This window comes from Trichoplusia ni, chromosome 4 (assembly GCF_003590095.1).
Source record: "Trichoplusia ni isolate ovarian cell line Hi5 chromosome 4, tn1, whole genome shotgun sequence".
Lineage (NCBI taxonomy): Eukaryota > Metazoa > Arthropoda > Insecta > Lepidoptera > Noctuidae > Trichoplusia > Trichoplusia ni.
The window spans coordinates 2,624,081-2,648,070 of NC_039481.1; the positions used below are offsets into that span (position 1 = coordinate 2,624,081).

Below are 23,990 nucleotides of genomic sequence, written 5' to 3' on the forward strand. Positions count from 1 at the left end.
TTTTCATATTTTGTTAATTTATTCTTATCTATTCTGAACCTACCTATATGATGTTAATATTTTGTTAAAAAAAATATATTGAATAATTTTAATTAGAAATATTTCGTGTTCATCATGTTTTATATATGAAATTCACAGACAATTTTAGTAACCCATCTCACAGAAAATTTCAATCTCTATAAATTTATTTCTTGACATTGACAGATATTATGCTATCTATGTCTTGTCAAATACCAACAGCTATATATATATTATAATAATAGTTTACGCGAACTGTAATTTTGTATTAGAATCTGCACAAAATGTGACAATATAAATTTGTTAAACACAGACAGACGTAAGCTATAATAGTTATATTTTCACTAATCCCTAGAACCAAATTTATAGATATGTCTTGGAAAACTTAATCAGCCCATTGTCTGAAAACACGCGAAACAAAGAAGCCGGCACACAACCGGTAAGATGGATGAGGACGAAGAGTATAATGAAACTGCCTGGACCTACATAACATTATGTGGGGAACCTACCCTCTACGAAGGACTCCGATTCGCAAAGGATTTAATAATTGCTAATGTTTTACTTCGCCTTGTTATTCAGTTTGTGCCGTTGCCTCATAATGTGCGTCACAGTTTATGTTTAGTTATTGGAAGTTTTCTTTTATATCATAACATTGGACCTCCATTCATATGGACTGTGGGTCTCACAACTACTGCCTACATACTCATTATATTAATATCATTTGTAACTAAAAAATGGAGAGGATTATTAATGTCTGTATCTGTAATAGCATTTCTGTTATTATGTGAATTGTATGTGCTTAATCCTAAAATGTGGCAGCAAATAAGAGGTATCCAGATGATTGCAGCTATGAAGATCATATCAGTAGCTTTTGAATTGGACAGAGATTTGTTTAAGAGGATGCTTAATCCTGTGGAATTTGGAGGGTATATCCTCTGCCCAGCAAATTGTATTCTAGGACCTTGGATTTCATTTCATACTTACAATCACTATCTTGAAGTTAAATTTCTGACCAAAAGGTGGATAAAATTAATTGTGCTAAACTTATCTGTATCAATGCTCTTCTTATTTTTATCAAACTGTATTGTGCCATGGTATATAGATGATGAGATGCCAAAATGGCTGGTAGCATATAGAGATGCACAAGCATTTAGAATGTCACATTACTTTGTGTCCAGTATGTCCATTGTATCAATGTTAAGTGCAGGATTTGGACTTACAAATGACTGCCATTCAGAAGTACATGTGACAAAGCCATACTTCATAGAACTACCAAGATCTCTTGTACAAGTTGTTATTTATTGGAACATTCCAATGCATCAATGGTTAAAAAACTATGTTTTTAAAACTTGCCAACCCTATGGGCAATTCTTTGCAATATTTGTTACATATGCTGTATCATCTTTGCTACATGGGTTAAATTTCCAATTTTCAGCTGTTCTTCTCAGTATAGGGACTTTTTCATATGTTGAGTACAATTTACGCCATAAAGTGGCTTTAGCTTTGGAGGTGTGCTGTCTAGCTAATCCTTGTGGTAAACAATGTGATCATAAATATAAGAAGAACACTATGCTAGCAATTGTCACAAACACTTTTTTTTCTATAATTACAGTAATACATCTTGCTTACTTAGGTGTTATGTTTGAGGCATCATTTTCTGTTCAAGAATCTGGATACTCATACTTTCACACTATAAATAAATGGGAGAATTTAAATTATTTTAGTCATGGTTTTGCAGCTTTTTTGTATGTTATATATCTGATGATGTGATGAGCATAACTAATTTATAAGCACTTAGTCAATTTTATTCTAGTATTTTCTGAATCTCTTCTTGTGATCTCTCTCAGTATTAATTTTAGATTATTATTAAAGTAAGCTGTAATATAACTATTGCATTTCATGAGCATACAACAGTTTTTGGGTATACATAATATTGTAAAGTAGGATAAGAAACATTTTGTAATAATATCAAAACTTAATATTGTATTGTACAAGCTGCAAAAGGGTGTTTTGATATGGCAGAGCTTTTGTACATTTAGCTGTAAGCATAATTGAGAACAGTGATAAAACTAATTACCTTTTAAATAATTGCACTTCAAAACTAAACAATCTTATATTATTAAATTTCATGTTTCCATTTTGAGTAGAAAAATATTTATCTGTTAGACAGATAAATCTTAATACCTAAGTAGCCTTTTAAAAATTGTGATTAGTGAACTTAGAGATGTTCTTTAACCTAATAGGCACTGGTCCTGACCAACACCACCAGTAATTTAGTACTTACTACTATTATTAAAAATTACTCTTAGCCATAGTTATTGATGTAGTTTGATGACAATATTTTTTCGTCTTTTTATGATGTAATACCTTGAGTCATATGTTTACACAATTTTCCATTAAAACTAACTAGAGATTAGCATGTTGATTTAGTCCTAAGAAACAGTTTAAAATTTTAAGATATTAGGGACTGAAATAAAATAACAATTATTTGTTTACTGCCACTTAATGCCATTATCTAATATACAAAAACACTTTTTATAATATGAATCCACAGTTTTTACATTAACTTGATATACTCCTGTAGAATTTTTGTCTAAAAGCTGTACTGTAATGTTTACACCTTCCGATACTTGAACTTCACATGTTTCAAGATTATCTGAATCTTTGCTTGAACCGAAATATCCAGGTCGTGTATACATAAATATTAGTTTATACTCTTTAGAAACTTTTTGTATCATCTTAAGTAAATTTTTTATATATGAATCCATCTTTGATATTTTAAATCCTTGCTCTGACCAATAGAATGCTGTAAGTGTGTCAACAATGAGTAATGATATACTCTGTTTATTTGCTAATATGTTATCTAAATTATAAATAGTTGCATACATTTGGGTTGCATCATAAATTTCAAGTATGAACAAATTGCTTAAGGCCTTCTGTAGTATATTTTCCTTGTCTATAAGGCAATCTTCATTTGTATATTTGAATGATTCAATCTTAGCTCTCATTGTATTTATTAAATCTGTGTAGTTAAATTGTCCAACAGTGTTAAATAACAAAACACCTAAAGGTTTTTCATTCATCTGTTTGGGTAACAACGCTTCGCTGATCACATCTATTAGTATAGTTGAAAAACTAATGCTACCAAATATTTCGACTACATCGTCGCTTCTTAGTCCAGGTTGAAATAAATCAGTGTAAAAGTTTTCTACCTCCGCTTTCTTTATTAGTCTTGCTAGTAATTGGACTCCTGATTCGATCTTGAACTTAGTGGCTGCCATTATCGTGTCTATCTACTATAGAGCAATTATTTTTGCTGGTTCGAATAGTTGAGAGTTCAACTCTAATGTAGGCAAGTACTACACAAATATTAATTTACCTCGCTCTACCTAATTGCATGAATGTTTTAACGACAACATAAGTTTGGGATGTTTTCACTCTACTCACAAGTAATTTTTTTGTTAAAAAGTTACATTTCGAGACTTCTCTTTTTAAACTTTAATTAGGTACAATAGTTTAGTAGTAGCAGTTTCTAGTTTTTGACAGATAGGCGACAGAAGATAAAAGCTCTTCCTTTGCTGCCACTCATGATCTAGCAAGCATGCCAAGCATTCAACAAAACCCAAGTTACCCAAAACATGTCAACAAAATTATGATATAATAATAATACTGCAACCCATTAATAAAAAAAAAGATTGATGAAATCTAAATACCCACGTTTTTAAATGTTGAGCTCCATCAAAATTTTATTAAAATCGGTCTAGCATTTTTATAGTACTAAATTGCATTGTCATGCGGGTTTGAAGCTACCGCGACTAGCGATCATGAGGTAAGAGGTTACGCCTTAAATGTTTTGTTGGTACAATTTATTTTACATCAGATTTTCACTTGGCTACATTAACGTCGGCTTGACAGTACTGCACTACTGTCAGTCAAACTTCAAATGAAGCTGGGAAAATGTCAAACGCTCATTCATTAGATTCAAACTGTCATTCACTTCACTTGAGTTTGGAAAAGAAACCTTTTAATTTACGGCTTAGATAAGGGACTTTATTGGCGGGTACGGATGAATCTGATGAATACAATAAGTCTGCCGTATCTGTAACCAAGAACTTACAAAGTTTTCATAAAGGATTAATCATAGTTTAGGAAGACTTAAGTATTTACTTAGTGATGGTTCACGTGTTTTTGTTTATCAACTCTTTGTAAAGATCCTCAAAGGTTCAAAATGTTGTATAGACATATCTTTATATTTTTTGCAATAATAATATCTTTATGCCAACATGGTGCCTCAGAGTTTATAACCGCGTCATTAGTCGGTTCAGCTTTGCTGTCAGCTGGTTGGTACAAATGGACCACAATAAAGGACAACACGTATTGTCGTTATGTGGAATGTTGTAATGATCAGCATGTGCCTTACGATATAAATAGTGAGTACTAATGCAAACATTCTTTTTTATGTCCTTTGTTTTCATTTTTCTTTATAAAATTTAAGCTTCTATGACTGTAATTATTTTTTAGCATACTCAGATTCTCTTGTATACTGCCTGCTGCCATTTTCGTGTGTTTCTTGAGTAATTAATGTTTTATAATTCTAAGTGGTAACAAAAAACATGTTTTCTTATTCATTACATGTTTACAGAGTTAAAATTATCAATATCTCAAAAAATGTTTGGACAGCCTCTGGTCAATGAATTGGTGAATATTCTTCATGCTCACAAGGAGGCTGTTCTTGATGAAAATAGGAAGAATAGAAAAGCTCTAGTTATCAGCTTACATGGCTGGCCCGGAGTAGGTAAGAATTATGCAGCCACAATGATAGCTGAAGCTCTCTTTGAAAGAGGTATGCAAAGCAAATATGTTAAACTGTACATGGGTAAGAAGGATTTTGACTGCTCAAATCTACAGCAGAAAAAAGTGAGTACTTGCTATATTTTTTATATAAACAGATTTTTCGAAGAGTTACAATAAAGTTGTTGAGTTGAAACAAAGAATATACATCCAAAAATAGTTGAATTAAAGCAACATAAACAAAGAAATCAACTGTTTTCAGGAAGAATTGGTGGCATACTTAAATAACATTGTCAAGAAATGTCCAAGATCTCTTATAATATTTGATGAGATACATGACATGTGTCCCTCAGTGCTTGATACCATTAAGCCAATGCTTGACCACTATCAAGCTGTGGATGGAGTAGACTACAGGCAAGGCTCATTTTATATTATTTACTAGCTGTTGCCCGCGACTTCGTCCGCGTCATTAGAAGATATAAGTTAAGAATTTTTGAACAGAAGCCCTCGAAGATGAATATTTTTTCCTGTTTAGTTGCAGCGTGATGCTAAACCCTTCCTTGATGAATGGTCTATTAAACCCAAAAAGATTTTTGCAATTTGAACCGGTAGTTCCTGAGATTAGTGCCTTCAAACAAACAAACAAACTCTTCAGCTTTATATATTAGTATAGATAACAATGTGGCAAACATAACTTGGCACATCAAGGCAGCTACAAATACTTCTGTTTCTGTCTCATGCAATGTATAATTATGGTTTTATTTTGATCTAAAACACTTTTATCTCTATTCCAAACCCATTAGTAGCATTGTGGCTACATTTCAAGAAATTATTTAGAAGTCATATGGCCAGTCAAATGATGAAGGAGCCAGATACAAATTAAATCAATACGGCTGTAATGATTCATAGTATTCAGATTGCTCAGTTTTTCTTTTTTTAGTATAAACATTCATACTCATATCATTTGCACAGTCAACTTAGCTTTATTCCATAGCATAATGAATTTATCTTTTTGTTATAGAGACAGCATATTTATTTTTATATCAAATATAGGAGGACAGGAAATAGCAACAAAGTTATTAGAGTTGTATGAACAAGGTGCTAAGAGAAATGATGTAGAATTTCACGATTTTGAACCTATTATTAGGAGGACAGCATATTTTCAAGGTAATCAGCATTTGTATCCGAGAGCAACTTGATAGTAAATCCTTGTAATTTCGTCAGTCAATCACTACCCTCCCAAACATAAAAAATGACCTGAAAAATCGAAATTGGTGACACATTCAGAATTGATATTGAAATAAATACCAATTTTCCATGACTTTTTGAAACCTCTTCAAAAATCAACACAAAATGTTAAATATATAGTAAGTAAGTATAAATAAAAATGTAATATTAAATAATGATTTAATTTTAGGGGGATTTGAAAAGGCAGCAGCTATTGCTAACCATTTGATTGACCACTATGTGCCTTTCCTACCATTGGAGCAACAACATGTGGAAATGTGTGCATTGGCCGAGTTTCGAGCTCATGCAATTTATCACCCAACCAAGGAAATGATGACGTAAGTATTATAAAAATATTTTTTATTGATTTATTTTATTTAGTCCAAAACTGACTGAAATATAATTCAGTCGAAAAATAGAGTTACAATTACTTGATCACATAAATTGAAACAACTTTTAATATTTGAAATATATTAAGATTTATTAAAACTAAATGATTTTCCTTGCTTATTATATAAAATATATATCTTTACAGGGAAGCATTATCCGTCATAACATATGGTCCAAATGAGGACCAGCCAATATTTGCTAATAATGGATGCAAGCGATTTACCAGACACATTCCTTACATTATTCAGAAGTATAAACCGAAAACAGAGCTGTAACTAATGTATTTAATTTAAGATTAATGTTGTGATATTTTTAAACAAAACCTTTGTTGAATTAATATGTTCAGCTTTAAACCTTGTTTGTACAAAAAATTATACTGCCTGATTAATTTAAAAAATCATGGATTATTGCTCCATTGCTACTACACAGAATGTTGTCAAGCAAAAAATATATTTATTTGCATTCAAGCACAATTACGTAAATTATATTCACTTTCCACCATAAAATTATGTTTTACAAAGTTTAATCAGGTTTCTGTGTAGTATCAATTGTGGATTTTAATTACTCTGTTACTGATCTACTAACATTGAACTCTGTTAGCATTTCAGATATTTCTTTGAAATCATGTATTATTTATTGTTAACTGGGTAAAATGTTTTAAGTGCTAGTGAGCTTAAAATATATTTTTTTGTAAATAATACTTAGTATTGATAAGATACCTGCACTTAATTTATAAGGAATGTTCTCTCTATGTTAAAATGATTTTGTTTTCTTTTCCACTTAAAATGGTTTTTCCTACATTTAAACAATGTCAAGGTGCAATGTAAAATACACACAGGAGGTTTGGTATCTGAGCCAGTTATGTCTATGAAGGTTTAATAGATTTTTGTTGTTATTAATCTTTCAACAGATTTATTCCACAATATTCCACAATCGTCTCTAAGACTAGAATGATAAGGTTGATTTTGTTATACAACATCACAAAACCAAATCTAGTCATTTATCATACTGTTTTGATTATTTAAACACCACATTGTCTGAATGGATTACCATTAAATTGCATTGTTTATTTAGTTGTTTTATTGTTTCTTCTTACTTAAATACTTCTAACTTATATACTTTGGTGTCAAGTACTAGGGATTTAAAACACACACAAGTGAAGGAAATTGTCTGGATAACTCAGATGCTCTGAGAGCCATTGTAGTGGTGTGTCAGACGGAATAACTATCCCATGTGTTCTCAATTGAACTGAAACAATAAAGATATTTTTATATTATTAGACATGTATTATTTAATCGCAACCTAAGGTCACTGTGTAGGGATAGTCCTAAACTTTTGCTATAATCTTTTTAAGACTTTCATTAAAAAAAAGTGAAAAAGTGATTAGAAAACCTAAGTATAAAATTCCACACAAGTTCAGTTCAGTGTTCTATAAAAATTAAATCTTCTGACCAGGTTCAATAAATACTAGTAAATTACAAAACATACCATCACATTTTTCTGGATACAGTTCTGTAGTCATCTGTAGCAATGTTTTGCGACTGCCATCATTATTTTTGGGACACACCAGACGCTGGCTGCATGTGCCATCATCAGAATATAACTTTATAGGAATATGTTTGAATCCTTCATTTTCTCCATGAGATTCCATCAGGCGCCTGTTGATAGCCCAAAATTGATCAAATTTGTCTGTAAAGTGATAAAATAATTATAACTTCAAGACTAAATTTTAACATTTTCTTTGTCTGATAAACTCAAATAAGTTTACTTTTAAATTCCATTTACAAAAAAGCCTACCTTAATTTTTACCTTACCATTTTGCAGTCCAAGCCATAACTGGTTGTGATCCTTTTTCTGCATAGTAGACATAACTTGGCCTCTATGTTTTAGAACATCTGCCTCTTTGACTGTAGACATAAAGTGTGCTTCAACAACATCTCTGAAAAGTAGTAAAGTTTTTCATATGTGTCTATTAGTACCTAAAGTTACTGTCCATAATAAGTATAAAATATTTTTATAGTTACTTGTTAGGGCAATGAAGTAGGATCTCTTCTGGAAATTTGGTAAAGTGCACAGTCAGCAGCCAGGGCAGTTGTGGGTCATTCCCACAAAAAAGATCATATAGGAAACCAATAGGATAATGCCATTTGAGTGGCTGCCCATTATAGTCCAACCACATTTCATTATCAGCATTTTCTTGAGATATGTAGCGTAAGAAGTGCCTTTTCATCTGAAATGCATAATTTCTTTTTGTAATTTTTATTTTTTAACGTTAATTTCATCTAAAGGTTTTCTTAAATTTCACTAACCTTATCAGTAACAAGTGGGAAGTAGCTCAGTCTAGGAACCATCACATAAAATGGATCAGGTTGTTGGATTTCCATAATTTCTTCTTGGGCCAGTTGAAAACAAATAGGTAGCTTCCCATCCCATATTTCTCGGAGAACCTCTCTGTCGTTGGCCATGACGAAGCACTAATTATGTCCAAAGGCAAATTCTACTAAGAATTAATAACTTTAGATGTAAACTATTTATTTCTTTCGAATATCGGCTATGAGCAGAAAGAAGAGAGGTATGTTTTGACTTTTTACAAATTGTCAATATGTTGTCAATTCACAAGAATTGCCCTTAAAAATAATATGGTTTGGGTATAAAATAAACTGAAGTATGAGAAATTAACAACCTTCCTATTTATTACTGTAAAGTCTAGTACTGTTACTTAATCATTATTTACTTAAGTGCATCCTATTTTTTGTTATAAGTAAGTAAGACTGTTTCTATAATAGTCCAAACCATCGACCGTCGTCATCGACAGTTTTGTGTACCCAATGTCATTGTCAAATCACTGTCAAATGTCATTGTCCGTTGCACGTGGGTATTTGGTTAAAAATAAATAGAACGTGAGGGCGATAACATTGTAAATAGTCAAATAATTGTAGATTTGCTTAAGATACCAATTATATTTCAAACCTTGAATTCTCCATACATACCTCGACCAGTTACTAAACTACAATGGGCAAAAAACGGAAATTTGCGGCAAAAGATGATGAATTTGAATACGATCCAATACCTAGACACTTGGTAACTTCGCATATAAAGAAGCAAGAGAAACGTCTTATAGTCATCCTGGAAAACGCACAGTTGGAAACGGTTAAAGTAAGAAATCACATTCTTTGGCCGCAAATGTTGTTATATTGTTGTTTATTTACAATTATGTTGCTGTGCTGCTATGGACCTGATTCAATTGACAGTTTAAATAATCGTCATGGATCGTTACCCGCTGTCCCCATCCATCCCGCAGACACGCGGCCTCTTGACCAGTGGGTGTTGTTACGGAAATTGATCCCCAACTGGCTTGAGTGCAATCTCCTGTGGGTCTGGTGTCACCCACAAGGGCTTTGTTAGCCATAAGCTTGCTTTTAGAAACACATTTTTGTATTATCAATTAAACATCTATTAAAATTTCTCTCCTAAAGATAGCATAACATCTAAACTTTAAACATACTTTTATTTCAGACAGGTAATAGCTTTGAACTGTTAAACTGCGATGACCATGCTAACATTCTTAGAAAGAATGACAGAGAGCCAGGCTCCTGCCGACCAGACATCACACACCAGTCTCTCCTGATGTTGATGGATTCACCCTTGAACAGAGCTGGCCTACTGCAAGTTTACATTCACACAGAAAAAAATGTACTCATTGAAATCAATCCACAAACCAGAATACCACGGACTTTTAAGAGATTTGCTGGTTTAATGGGTGAGTTAATCAATTAAAATGATCTTGAGTTAATTTAAAATTGATTGAACATTTCATATTGTGTGCAACATTACACTTGGTTGACTTTTTATTGTTCTCTTATTTTCAGTGCAACTGCTTCACAAATTTGCAATTAGAGCTTCAGATGGGCCGATGAAGCTGCTTAAAGTTATCAAAAATCCTATTACGTCACACCTGCCAGTAGGTGTAAGGAAAGTCACAATGTCCTTTAGTTCTAAGGTTGTGAAAAACTGTAGGGAATTAGTTCCAAAAGATGAGCCAATAGTCATGGTTATTGGTGCAATGGCACACGGCAAGGTTGAAGTTGACTACTCAGAGGATGTTATATCCATCAGTAACTATCCACTTTCAGCTGCACTAACATGCGCTAAATTATGTACTGCCTTTGAAGAAGTTTGGGATGTAGAGTGAATAAAATATTAAGAAATAATAGAAGCTTTCATTTCCATTCCTTAGTTTAATTTTCATTTTGTATAAGATGCATTGTTTTTACATGTTCATGTTCCTGACATTATTTATTGAGATCAAAACTTGTAGTAATTTATTACCATACCGTATATTGACTATAAGCGCCACCTAGAAAAAAATATTGGAATTGATAGGTAACGTATTCGAACCATTGTCGTATTACGCATTGTGAGATTGTGGAAGTCAGCACCATCTGTTATTGTATACTTAAATCGAAAAGTTGCACTAGTGGTTACTAGATGGCATAAGAACCTTGAATAGGTAAGGATTGTCTCAAGAAGCTTCAATAGAAATTCCTAAATTTTTGTAGAAAAGTCTGAACTGTTATTGGTTAGTAGTTGTTTACTAACCAATAACAGTTCAGACTTTTGCGATCAACTAGTGTACATATTATACGCATTTGGCACCAGTATGCCCGGACATCCCTCATTCCTATACGACTCATTTACATCGCAAGACTCTTGTCTTCTAGGTCTGTAGCATTTGTGTGTAAATGTCACACATAACGAACCTATATTCATTTATGGCTTAAAAAAAAAAAAACTCCCGGTCATGTAAAAACCTTCCCGATTTCCTATGTGCGCAAATAAAGATGGCAAATGTGTAACGGTTACGAATTAAAAAAAATCTTGAAACTGTGACATCCGTTTGAATTTCGTTGTTAACTTTTATCAGACCCTCTTGAAAACTAATTGGCTAATTAGCTTCAAAAGGCAGATACTAATGTGAAGAACATGGGGCAGATTTTGTTTAAAGAAAATTGATTGCATGTGTTTTACAGTATTTCTAAGTTAGGCTAAATTAGCTAGGCTGAATTCTTATTTTGAGTTTTACTGATTAGGTAGATAGTACCTAGGATAATGGTAGTGGTAAAGCATTAAATACATGCACGATAGAGCATGTCAGGTACACAATTTGTTGTGATTTCCGATTTTACTTTCTTAGTAAGAATTTGCTCCTACTTTTTTCGGGCTTTGATCGAAGTGGCTATCTTCAATATCTATGATCCTCGAGCTATCTCGATGGAATGTGAGGGCGGGGCGGAAGGCCGCGGGATCTATGGAATGCGTTCACTCCAGTTTTGTTCTGTTTTTGGGTGAAACAATAATACCGATGCGTGTATTAAGCGGTGCCGGTGTAGGATCCCTGACAGCAAGAGAGAGCAAGGGTATTGGGCCCAAATTCCGCACCGTATGGAATTTCCAATAATTGTGTTGGAAAAGTGCTTAAGAGAATAAGAAAAGTGTCATTTTAATCCAATTTCCATTCATTCATCGGCCATTGTAAATAACGGAATTGGAGCCCTGAAATATATTTAAAAGTCTTGCTTTTCATTTAAAGTAATGTGAGATATACACTATATCGAGGGCGCCATATACCCTGTCATTCACACCGGCACTGTTTTAGGTAACAGACGAAGTACGCCTTACCGATACCTATTTACCGAGTATCGCACTGGTGCATTTTTGAGTTATTTTTGTATTATTCATTTTTATTTTTCGATTGCTCATTTTCAATAAAGATTTATGAACGAAGGAAGTACATAGATTACTTTGTAACTCATATTATGCACTGCAAATCACACGTCATGCCAGCAATGTACATAAGTAGCTACTTGTAAAAGGATAATGCTTGACATAAGTAATCGTGGCATGATGAAAGCGGTTGGTCGGCTGCCGCGCGCTGACTCGTGGGACTAGATTCTCGGCAACTTGCCTTATATGGTGTATGGTCTGACTCTGTGAGCCAATTAACTGCACAATAATGTAAACAACTACCTACTAGAATGTATGCACCTACCTACTGGACATACCGATTAACTAATATAACGCGTCATGAATAATACAATCAAGTAAACTTATAAGTAGATATATATAACGTTATGAGTATGTAGATACGAATAGTCACTATTATTGGTAAATGTATTATCGGTAATATTCTGTAATATTTAAGTATCGTTAAGTATTTGAAACGCCGCTGCCCCCGTTACCAATAAGTCGGCGTAATGTTACAGCTTACGGCAAATCATCCTTGTTGATGCAACCTCTTTATAGGGAGACGATAATGCTTACTAAGGTTATTAGCATTGTTGAAGGATGTTAACTATTAATTTTTATGGAGTCACTCTGACCAGAAATAATAAAGTATTCACAAAGATTAAAACTCGCTACGATTGACACAAGGCCAAGTGTAATTTCTTGGAATTTATTGAACACTTAGCTCTTATGCTTAGGCAATAATGCCAACATTTGCTTTTTCCTGATGGCTTTTGCAATAATTTTATTCTTTCTAAGGGAAAATATGGCAAAAGTCAAAACTCAGGTTTAAGTACAACGATCCGGATCTGGCTTTGCCTATAAGGCCGGCAAATTTGACCAACCGAAATGCTCAAGCCTCCCGTTATGCTACTGGTAGTCAATTATTACTACTGTTAAAAACAGTTAAAAATCTATTTGTTACTTTTTTCAATACTAGAAGCTTGTGATATATGTAGTGTAGCTTATGCATGACCAAAAGTCGTTCAAAAACTTGGGTATGATTTGTTTGAACACGTTGCGGAAAACGCAGAGGGGTAAGTAGACATCCTTGGGGTATTCCGCACGTTGAGTAACGAATTGAGGACTTATGGGCCCTTTTTATGAGGCCAAAAAACTATTTAATTATTTAAAACTTTAAGGATTATCACATCTTTTACAGAGTTCCTTAATTATTTCCCCGGCCGCCGCAATATTCTATTTTTCCGATTTCTATTCTGGGATCTATGGAATCAAATGCTTTAATAGCCATAATATAATAATTTCAGCAAAAAAATTCAAAGGATCTATTTTTTGTGTTGATGCTACGATTCTTCGATTTTAAAGTAAAACTCGGCCTTCCTCGTACCCTCATTTAGCAGTCCTTAACAATATAATAAGTTACCGATATAAAGCTTATAATAATATACACAAGAGTATATGGCTGTAGTGGTAATGTACACTTGAGAACAAAGTGTTCTGTATCACTAATAACCGCATAAATAAGTGTCTGATTACGCGGTTCCTTGAATTTGGTTGCCAACACGCAAGTTGTAAGATAAAATTGTTGTTTGTATTACACATTCGAATGACGTTGTTTGTTCTTCATTAAAATGTAGTGATATTTACAGTTAAACTTGTAAAATTTATCAATAAATTAATCATTATTTACGTTGAGATAATTTTAATCATCAAAAAGGATGGTCCGAAAAAGCGTTCATATTTTTGTACTTCTCATAACCTTGAAGTAGATCAGATACTTTAGAACTTATATGTTGTTTATTTTGAAAAAAGTATTAATAATTTCGCTTTTAAATGTTATTTTGAAGCAAGCTGGATTCTTAAAGCATATGCATGTTTATTTAATCAAGCAAAGCCTAAAGTAAATAACCAACTCTACTAACTCATTATAGAACTAAATTTATTGTTATTCATATTATATTCATTATCATTTCTTACAGCAAATGATAGATTATAATATTTAAGGTCAACTCAGTCATCGCATAGGTCTATAGGTGACAAAACGGTTCATTTTAAGTGTTCGAACATCGATTATTATTGCCATTGTTATTAAACTTTGAATGGCACCTTTGTTGTGTTCATTCAGAAGAAATTTTTCTGCCGGTTCGTTTATTTTTTTTCTTTCTTAAATTTATTTTATTGTCAACCATTTCCAATTTTGGGTAAGCATGAATGGACTGTTAAGCCGGTGTAATACTTAAATATATCAAAGTGCTGTTAGAATCTGTTCTTTTTGAGTAAAGTTACAACCATGTTCCTTGTTCTAATTTAACTTACGCATGTTTCTCCACAGTTGAACCTATGAAAGGCACTTTGAAAAACCTTTAAATCACATGAGACGCAGTTAAAAACTAAAAGGTAAAAGGGGAACCTAATTCTTTATTTCAGTATTATATAAAGACTTGGTAGCTCTACAGTCACTAGTATCTAGATTGTAAAGATGCATTATTAATACGATAATAACAAAAACAACTGCGTCGTAATTCCCATAACTAGAGTATCAGATAGATAAGTCGTGTAAATCCGACAGCGTGTTGTCATGCTATCGGCAGGAACTCGGAGGAGCGCGAGGCATGCCGTGCATTCATTGCGTCAGCTCGTACACGTCCTTTGTTGACTCACCGACTTACTATTTACTAGGGCTTGTACTAGCAAGAGGTGTGTACTTGGTACCTATAAGTACTAAGTACTAAGAATACTGAAATTATAAGAATGAACTTCTTACAAAAGGTGTTTGTTAATGCATAGCTACTAAATGGTACCTAACAACACTTTAAATCGCTATCATGAAATACTTCTAGAATATCTGAGTATCAATACCGACGCGTGTACAAACACAAGCCATATGCATGTGTGATACAATTTGCCTTTTATAGATCAGTGTGCTCTATTTAGAGTGGCGTCGAGTGAGTTTGGGTCGCAGTGGGTACACAGTCGCATTGTATGCAGATGCAAGCGTGCGCTAGGGCTCTAGTTCAGTCGCCTTCCATATCGGGATTGTGGACGTGCGTGACAAAGCGCCCAATAGAACGAATAAGTACACACTGATATAGGAGCAGCGCGGGCGCGCTAGACGGAGCGGCGCGGCGGCCGGGCGGTGTCGCGCGCCGCCATCGCGCCACTCCGCCAGACCGTTCGGCGCCTGCGCTCACAAAGGACTCATTGTATTCCTCGCCGCCCGAATCCATAGAATGGACCCTTAGCTTCTTCGCTTTTTTCCCCGAAATTCCTGATACCAGAATAACACTCAAACAATGGGTTTCCGTCCCTTTATTGGCACCTTATTTTTTGTGCCGCCTTAAATGGACCCGCCTTAGTTCTAAACAAAATCACAACCTGTTCTAATGTTGGTGAAGATTACGCCGCCATTCCTCAATTTATTGCTTTTTCATTGTTTCGCAACTTTTATGATTTTAAATTTATTTTTTGCGTACCTGTCTTGTAATGCATTTAATAATTTATCGTTGTCTTGTGAAGAATAAATCTATATCAACCGTTTTTAGGTTTTAGCTACCTAACTAGATCGAGTATTAAATAATAATATTTTAAGACGTTGCGTTAAAATGATTAGCATTAGGTGTGGTCGGACCGCGGGCTAGGCAGACGCCCACGGCCGACACCGGCTCTCTGACCAAACTGGTTTCCTCTCACCGGCAGCGCCGACGACGACCACGCCACGTTCCCAGGCCGCCGCCGCACCGCCCCGCGCCCAGCCGAGCGCCGACCTGCGCCTCACCCAAAAACTCACGAATCTCGACACCATACATTTGACATGACTCAGGAACCGGAATGAAAGGTTAAATTTAACATTTCTATACCACTCAGCAATCAGACTATAATAGAAAGAGCATTTCAGTATAAAAATAAAGTTATTGAAAGACAAAGAAACGTATTCACCTACTCAATGAATACGTGTGATGACTCGCATCAGCCGCATAACTCACAACGCAATAAAGGCCTTGCAGCAGCTACTCGACAGCAGATAAGCTATGCAGATATAGTTATAGGTAGTCTAGTACATGACACATGTTGAGACATGTCAGTTTAACGCACTTGCCAGTGATGATATCAATAAATTAAAATTAAATTATGACTTATTATACAATAACATAGCAATTGCGCATAACTACTCGAATTTGGTGTCGGTTATATTTTCCCCGTTATCTAGTGTTACAATATCGGCTCTGCAACTTTAGTTGAATGATGTCAACGCAGCGAAATGTTATCTACATCCGCCTGTGGGGTCCTCTGTTATGACACACAACACGTAGAGATATGTTAGCAGTTCGCTATGCACTTGGATGACGTACAGAAAATATGTTACTACGTCGTAACCTATCACTTGTCTTTTAATAGGATTATGTAAGTGGTTGAGGTGTATTCAGATGATTGAATCAGTTTATTAGGACGGGCGCGTTGAGAGTCGCTACAAATAACTTGTTGCATCGGATGGCCATGATTCGTCGGCTGGCTAGGCGCCACCGTCAGCATTGCACAATGGTTGCAATATCTATTGAGCTAAGTCGAACAGGTTATCACACGAGGCGCTATCTAGATCGAGGATAGTTAAGTCGAAATTTCTATTTTGAACGATGATTGGTAGAGGTCAGATTAGTGTGACATTTTATGATTCAGAAATCCAATAGAAGGTAGAATGGCTTTGTTTTATGAATGTAGATTTTTGTAAAGATTTAATACTAGGTTGTAAATTATGAAGTTATCATTTGAATTTGCTGTGCCTTTTGGTTTAATGGCGCCTGCATTGCGTGCGCGGTGTATCGGTGACGCGAGCCGTGTACGCTAACACTTGCACAACACCTACCCGAGCGAAACGCCATCGCACCAAGTTCATTAGCGTGACAGAATTGTAGTCAAACTGTACTTTATTCAGTCGTATAAAATTTGCAATAGCACTTAACTAAGAGAGTGTACGTATGACAAATGGGAAAACTGATCACGATCAAACAACACACACAACAAACGGTAGAGTCAAACTCTTTCTGACTGAACAGTTTTGAAGTCAGAGCATGGTACTACGATGCAATTCTCCATTCACAGTCCGCGTGGCCGGAATAGCTTTAATTAAGTTTTCTTTAATATGACTAAACCTCATTAGAGTATCGGTCATCGAATATAGTAACAGCATTCCATAGTATAATGAGTATAGCATTGCAGTTCAACGGCTACAGTCATGAGTAAGTTAACATTCGTTATCTGATATTGTTATACTTGTAGGTACTGCGTAATAATTGGCAACGCGAATTACAGCACGTAGGCGCCTACCCGCAGCGATATGAACTCCAATACACACATATTTATCAATAGTCAATAACTCTTACATCAAGTACTCATTCCATTTACATTCTAACAATGTGGTGTGATATGACTTGATTCATAATGATAATTTAGTCGGAAAGGTTCCGGATGTTGCATGGACTTAACTATGTATGAGTAAGGCTTTCCTGCACTTTTACTTGGGTACTTATGAATGGTGACCGTATTATACAGCCTACAGTATCGACGTATGTTAATAAATGTAAATTACGATGTGTAGGTTAGTTTATTATAATACACAGGTGCATAGCAAGACGTAAGATATCGCTATTCATGCTGAAGAGAAAAATGTAGAGTAAGAACACTAAGAACTCATTAGAATTACAAGTAGGTACAGACCCGGAAAAAGATTAAACATTTACATTTATGTTACTTATGTAATTCTTTGCCAGCGAGTAGTGGGCAGTGGCTAGAGTATCCTTGGCGTCGATTTATTAGACCGTAAGAAACAACTGATGCAGACTAGCTGACGCCGCGGCCGCGAAGAAGACAGATGGACGTGAATCTATTTTAGCGAATAACTTACGCTAATACGAGTTTAATATACAGAAAAAGAGACAAAAATCTGGAAGACAAATTTATTAACAATAATTATCATAATTTATTTATTTAATGTAAATTGACAAATAGTTCTAATAGTTCTCTTCTATAGTTTTTAAGATATTCGTCTAAGTTAGAAGTTCTGAATAGGAGGAAAAGAAATCAAGAAAAGGAGGGGTCAGCGTTAGCCGTTAACTAAGTTTTAGTAATTAAAAACACTTAAATATGAAAATATGTAAATTTTATGAGTACGATTTAGTTATGACTACTTACGACTTATTGTAGCCTTACAAAAACAAAACTCTATAAACTATCTATCTGGATAAGATTTAATGAATAATGAACGTACCATATGGTCTATTAACAAGATTTCTTTCTACGATATTAGGAAAAAGGGTGAATGTTAAACAATACAATACATTTAAAGCCATTTCACAGTGTGTAAACATCAATTAGTATATTTTGCAAAAGGACTGAAAATGATTATTTATGAACCCACCAAAAGTTTCAACAAATTCAAAACATTTAGTGTAATCAAGTTATTATTTCTTTTTATTTGTTACACAGTGGATCTGTTTAAAAAAAAACTAACGAACTATTTTTACTACAAAAACACCGCGATAAAATCCGTAAAAGTAGTTTCATTTCAATGTCTAACATTCGCGTAAACCTAAGAAACCACTACAAAAACAAATTAAAGTGGATCTTTAGGTAAAATTCAAAATGTAACATCGATTTCTGCGTGAAAAAGCCATTAAACAAAACAGAATCATTATAAAGCGGTAATGATTGTTGCGCATCACCAAATTCGTTATAATCGGTGACAAGCCGCGCTAGTTGGTCGGTGTGATTGGCGCTCTATCAACACGTGATCGCTATATCTGAGCGTGATGCAATCGCGCCGCTGTCATCGCGTCGGTGAATGACTGCAAAATTGTATCACAAATATTTGCCATAACCCTCTGTACTTATTTGCTTTATAAATCTTCATTATTAATTTAAAAGACGTTATCGTTTATACACTTATTGGTTTTGATGCAAGAAATATGCGTAGGTGCCTACCTACTACCAAGTAACGTTTTTAGTAAGTTTTTCCAGTACACATGACATAAATATTTGCCATATTAAGTATGCTTATTCTTCATTATATCTGAAATGATAAATGATGTATTTTTCTTCTTTAGTCTTACAGCTAATATTTTTGAGATAGAGGCAAGTAAGGTAAGTAGAATACAGAGCTAGAAGAATACACCTAATTAGACGTACAGTATATATAAATACAGATAGAGTCGTATATCTATCTGGCGTAGTGAAGATTTAGTCAGGGCTTTTTAATCCCTGGAACCGTGCACCTAGAGCCACTTTTCCCTTAAAATATAATATAATAATAATAATATAAATTCCCTATTTCATTTGACATAGAAACGTTTGCTTTTTTTTTTAATTATATCTTTTTCTTTTAAGTACTGGCTATCTTTGGTTATATTACAGCGCTGGCTACGTTAGAAATATTAGGTTAGGTAGAGTCTTATGAAAATTATTGATGTTAGATTAATCGGAAAGTGGGTTCTCATCTAAATTCAAGTAAAATTTTTGAGCTCTTTTACTCAATGGCCGAGTATTAATAGAAGCATAATATTATGATAAACAAGTTGGGTACATTAAATAGTGACTAGTGTAGACTGAATAATCAAACGAGGGCGGGTCACCTGCAAATGCGTTACATAGATATAAGAATATAAATACTTACATAAATTATGTGCGTATAAATATTAATTACAAACGGGTTGTAGCTTAGCTAGAGTATAACGGTTCGGTTCTGTCGACTAGTCTAGCATAAACTATGATTAGCGAGCATTGTAGGCGGCGCCAAGCGTGATTGCTTCGCGGCCCGATGCGTCGACCGCGGTCCGCGTCCCACACGCGTTCATTGAAATACCTTTAAATAATCACGCCAACAATACCTCGAACAACAATAAATACACGGACCTTGTACTTACATCGTGTTTTATTGTTTAGTCAAAAGTTCAACAAACGGTAGAATCTAAGCTCTACATATTATGTGCTACAAAGCCAGCATTCATAGTTTATACCTGGGTATTAACTATATTGTATTATTTAATTAAGTTTCAATTTAACGATATAACCATCTTCAGCATTGATAAGGCAGCATTATAATATGAAGCTTTCCTCATTGAATATATTGCTGCCTACTCAGTCTTGACACTTGTACTAAACATTCAATTTCTATCTCACATGGAAGATTTAAACGCTTTTCACAGCGCTTGCTACGAATTTATGTAATTAACATAGAAGTTTTCCTCGTGTGTGCAACGTAGAAAGCTATCGTGGTGGTGAATGAGGCGAGCAAGCCTCGTGTAGGTAGGTAAGGCGGCACGCGTGCGTCGAGCCGACACCGCCGACACCGGCCAGTGGCCGACACTTGCCGACGCACGGTGAGAGGAAACGCGCAGGTGAACTGAGATCACCACAAACCGGTTGGCTCACACGAAACCTCCCGCCACATCGATTGGACTCCATTTCAACTAATACTTATTCAAATCACACAATTAATAGCTTTTCCATCGATTTCATCACATTTATCATGCATCAAAAATAGCACTCATAATTTAAAAAACATTGCTTAAGTGGCAGATGAGAAAGGCTTGCCGTAATATATGAAAATTAAGTCATCTAATATTCCTAACATTTGTCGAGATGTCTGCGTGCGGACTTTACATAAGCGGGTGAATCACACTCGAAGGCATCATGCTAATGTTAAATATGCACGTTCAGAAAGAAATTCAGAGTCGTTGTAAATGATTGAGAAACGAGTTAAACTCCATACATGTAAAATGACTCTACTTAATTTAGTATGTCTAGAATGTATGCTCAAAGTACAGTCGGTGATAAGATAAATACAAGGATTGACGAAAATGATCATATAATAAGGACAGTAAATACTGGACTAAAAATTGAATCTTCATTTGTCTGTTTATCTGGTGTTTATTGACTCTAATACGTAGAGCAAACTTATCGGCGCACGCGCACCGCATTCATTATGGGAGTGAGAGCTGCGTCCAGTGTCTGCTTTACTGTAAAAGACGTCAAAATCAATTCAAGTAGCTTATTTCTTAACTTAAAAATAAATTTTTCGTCTCCTGTATTTTGTAGTTAGTATATAGATATTGGTAGATCTCTCAGGCATGTTCCATGAGGTAAAGAAGGACTCTACATTTGTGAAATTTATTATGAATAGAAAAATAGAGACAAATGTAGGAGTAAGAATCTCTTTATTTATATTATTATTAAAATTTCCTCTTTCATAAGAATGACAAGAACAGTTCTGAACAACAGGTTTTGTTTTCACCATAAACGTATAACCATACATAGAGTGGAAACAGTTTTAAAACGCGAGCTCCACAGGATGTGTCTCACAAGTCCCATAGATATTAACGAAGCAAGAAACAGCCCATTAAGACCCGACAGAGGCCGGTATTGATACAGTTATCAATGCTACGATCTCAGGAGATATATTATGGAACTCTAACTGGTCCCCATTTGGGTGACGCTTGAAACACACGTGCGCCTGACACCTAAACCTCTACAAACTCTTGCGAAGTATGCAACAGCAAAATGAACTTTCTCACAACAGTATAAGACGAAAATTTATATATAACTCTATTGACATATATCGTTTTTGACATGGGACTACATTAACGACTGAAGTATTTTATACCTTCAGCTGTAGATGTTCGAAAGAATGTCGTATTGCATTCGCGTAGAGTTCATAATAGAGCGCTTTATAACGGCAGATAAACCACTTGGTTATCGTGAACGACTCATTGGTATGGCGAACAGGCAGCGGCGTCGATGTGTCTGTTGGTTTGATTAGCTGATTTTATGAGCGGCGACTGCTTGTCTTGTCCCTGGCTAGAGACTGACTTTAAAATGTTACTCAGGCAAATACTTTTAGGAAACCTACGAGAATTTATTTGCTCTTGTTGTAACGTGTAAGTATGATATTTTGTCCAGCAAAGCTCAAGGACATTAGACGGAAGTAGGGACGGATTTCGCAAGTACCTGCATCGAAAGCTAATGCCACATTTACCTACGCTACACATGAGCTTGTGATCATTAAGTAAAATTGCCTTCTGGAAAACGACGTTTTCCCACTTCATAGGTATTAAACGTATGAAATATATATTCAAACATAATAATAATATGTTCTGTGTGTGGTGTAGCAGCACACAAGCACACTCGCATTATAAAACGCTGTTGCTACGGTGTCCATGCGTCGTCCGCTTAGCAATTAACTAACCTGTCTGAATGTGATGTGAGCAGCATTGCGTGGCACCATGCAAAAACTCAAGCCTACTCAGTGGAATATTTTACAAACACCATGATGTCATGGTGGATTAAATTACTGAGTACTATGACCTTGCCTGTCAGATGTAAGTACTTAGTCAACGAATATTATCGGTACCACATTTACAACTACCTACTTACAGCAGCAATATTACTTAAGCGGCAACACACAAATCATCAGCCTTCACTATTTTACATGGGTTCTATTCCAGTCTAGTCCAGTATTTCCATTTCAATGTGTGGGTAACAAAATTTACGACGCAAATCAACTCTGCAAACTAGAGGTAGAATTTAAATGTATCCAGAATAATAACATGCTTCGCTAAGATTGTTATTTAGTTTTATTTTTATTGGTTCGATTAATTTTATCTATCTCGGGAGATTACGTTGATGATATTTTGCAGTAACGAGTGTAGAACTCGTTTTGGCATCAACATTGTCGCCTGAAGGGGCCTCATATTAGCATGGATTAATTTCAATCAAGTGAATTTGGTCCGCGGTTGAATGAGCGGTGATGGCGGCTGGCGGCGTGTGGCTGGCAAAGCGAGTGGCGCGCCCGACATCCACACCGGTTTTCTGGCTATATTGTCACTGTATCTTTTAAATGTAGCTTCATCTGTAGAACAGATTTCAATAAAATCTTATAATAGCTAAACTTGTTGCTTCTTTTTGTTTTGTTTCAATTTATATTACAGACCATGATTATTATTTGTAGGCTAGGTATGTATGTTATTTTCAACATTTTTATGATTTAAGGGAAAATCTTAAATTGTCGGTACGACTCATTTGTTTTTCCAAGACTATATGGGTAATTTTGCCAAAAAGTCCACACATACCAACATATACAAAATAATGTTTTCAAGTATATGTAGGTGTCATTGGGAATCTAAAACTCACTGGTAAGCAAGCGCATTCAGATAAAGCGTGCCACTTAATATACAATAATAATAATACAGCTAAAGGATAATCACAATACTAAACAGATGCACATAAAAACTGAGTAGAACACGTCTCCTAATAAGCAAATACAAAAAAACTTCATACATACATAATGTCAAACAGATTGCCCACCTGCACCCACTTTTTGCTTATCTCTAATCAATTGTTGTCAGTGAAGTTAGTAGTCCACAATGGAATTTATCAAATCGAGTAATTTCAGAATAAACTATAATAGAATGGACATGTCTCATATTACGTAAAGTTCTGGTTCAAAAACACTTCTTTATAGGAACTAAATCTCAATAGGATAAAAATATTATTAAGCTACGTACGTAAAAAATGCTCTAAAACTCTCTAAGCTGTCATGTCAGGGCCCCAATTCATCTATTTACAACGTTATATGAATGAATGAAATTTGGCTTAAAATGACAATTTTCGTATTCGTAAACGGTATACTCAAGGTCAATACATGAATACAATTAACTTCCAATTATTTTATTGGCAAAATGCTGAAGGGAATGGGAATAATTTCAGATTTAATCCAATTGCCATTCAATAGCGGAATCGGGCCCCAGTATGACAATAGTCTACTATACTTA

The 23,990-nt window shown here is 34.7% G+C and overlaps 5 protein-coding genes across 5 annotated transcripts; 3 read left to right on the forward strand and 2 right to left on the reverse strand.

Moving 5' to 3' along the window:
• Nucleotides 1-210: 210 nt before the first annotated feature.
• On the forward strand, nucleotides 211-2,495 carry LOC113492516 (protein-serine O-palmitoleoyltransferase porcupine). The gene has a single exon (XM_026869996.1). It carries the CDS (start codon nucleotides 463-465, stop codon nucleotides 1,786-1,788), a length of 1,326 nt encoding a protein of 441 aa, XP_026725797.1. The 5' UTR covers nucleotides 211-462; the 3' UTR covers nucleotides 1,789-2,495.
• Nucleotides 2,496-2,502: 7 nt separating this feature from the next.
• Nucleotides 2,503-3,720, reverse strand: LOC113492517 (DNA repair protein XRCC2-like). Its single transcript, XM_026869997.1, has one exon. The coding sequence runs from the start codon at nucleotides 3,297-3,299 to the stop codon at nucleotides 2,511-2,513; it is 789 nt and encodes a 262-aa protein (XP_026725798.1). The 5' UTR covers nucleotides 3,300-3,720; the 3' UTR covers nucleotides 2,503-2,510.
• Nucleotides 3,721-3,951: 231 nt separating this feature from the next.
• On the forward strand, nucleotides 3,952-6,721 carry LOC113492519 (torsin-1A). The gene is made up of 6 exons (XM_026869998.1): nucleotides 3,952-4,448; nucleotides 4,661-4,935; nucleotides 5,072-5,223; nucleotides 5,831-5,976; nucleotides 6,227-6,374; nucleotides 6,572-6,721. The coding sequence occupies exons 1-6, from the start codon at nucleotides 4,247-4,249 to the stop codon at nucleotides 6,699-6,701; spliced, it is 1,053 nt and encodes a 350-aa protein (XP_026725799.1). The 5' UTR covers nucleotides 3,952-4,246; the 3' UTR covers nucleotides 6,702-6,721.
• A 372-nt stretch (nucleotides 6,722-7,093) lies between these two features.
• Nucleotides 7,094-9,029, reverse strand: LOC113492520 (autophagy protein 5). Its single transcript, XM_026869999.1, has 5 exons — nucleotides 8,736-9,029; nucleotides 8,451-8,656; nucleotides 8,241-8,365; nucleotides 7,915-8,115; nucleotides 7,094-7,674 (listed from the first exon to the last, which is right to left on the reverse strand). Exons 1-5 carry the CDS (start codon nucleotides 8,889-8,891, stop codon nucleotides 7,568-7,570), a joined length of 795 nt encoding a protein of 264 aa, XP_026725800.1. The 5' UTR covers nucleotides 8,892-9,029; the 3' UTR covers nucleotides 7,094-7,567.
• A 263-nt stretch (nucleotides 9,030-9,292) lies between these two features.
• On the forward strand, nucleotides 9,293-10,637 carry LOC113492521 (ribosomal RNA small subunit methyltransferase NEP1). The gene is made up of 3 exons (XM_026870000.1): nucleotides 9,293-9,582; nucleotides 9,943-10,186; nucleotides 10,296-10,637. Exons 1-3 carry the CDS (start codon nucleotides 9,439-9,441, stop codon nucleotides 10,616-10,618), a joined length of 711 nt encoding a protein of 236 aa, XP_026725801.1. The 5' UTR covers nucleotides 9,293-9,438; the 3' UTR covers nucleotides 10,619-10,637.
• Nucleotides 10,638-23,990: the final 13,353 nt, after the last annotated feature.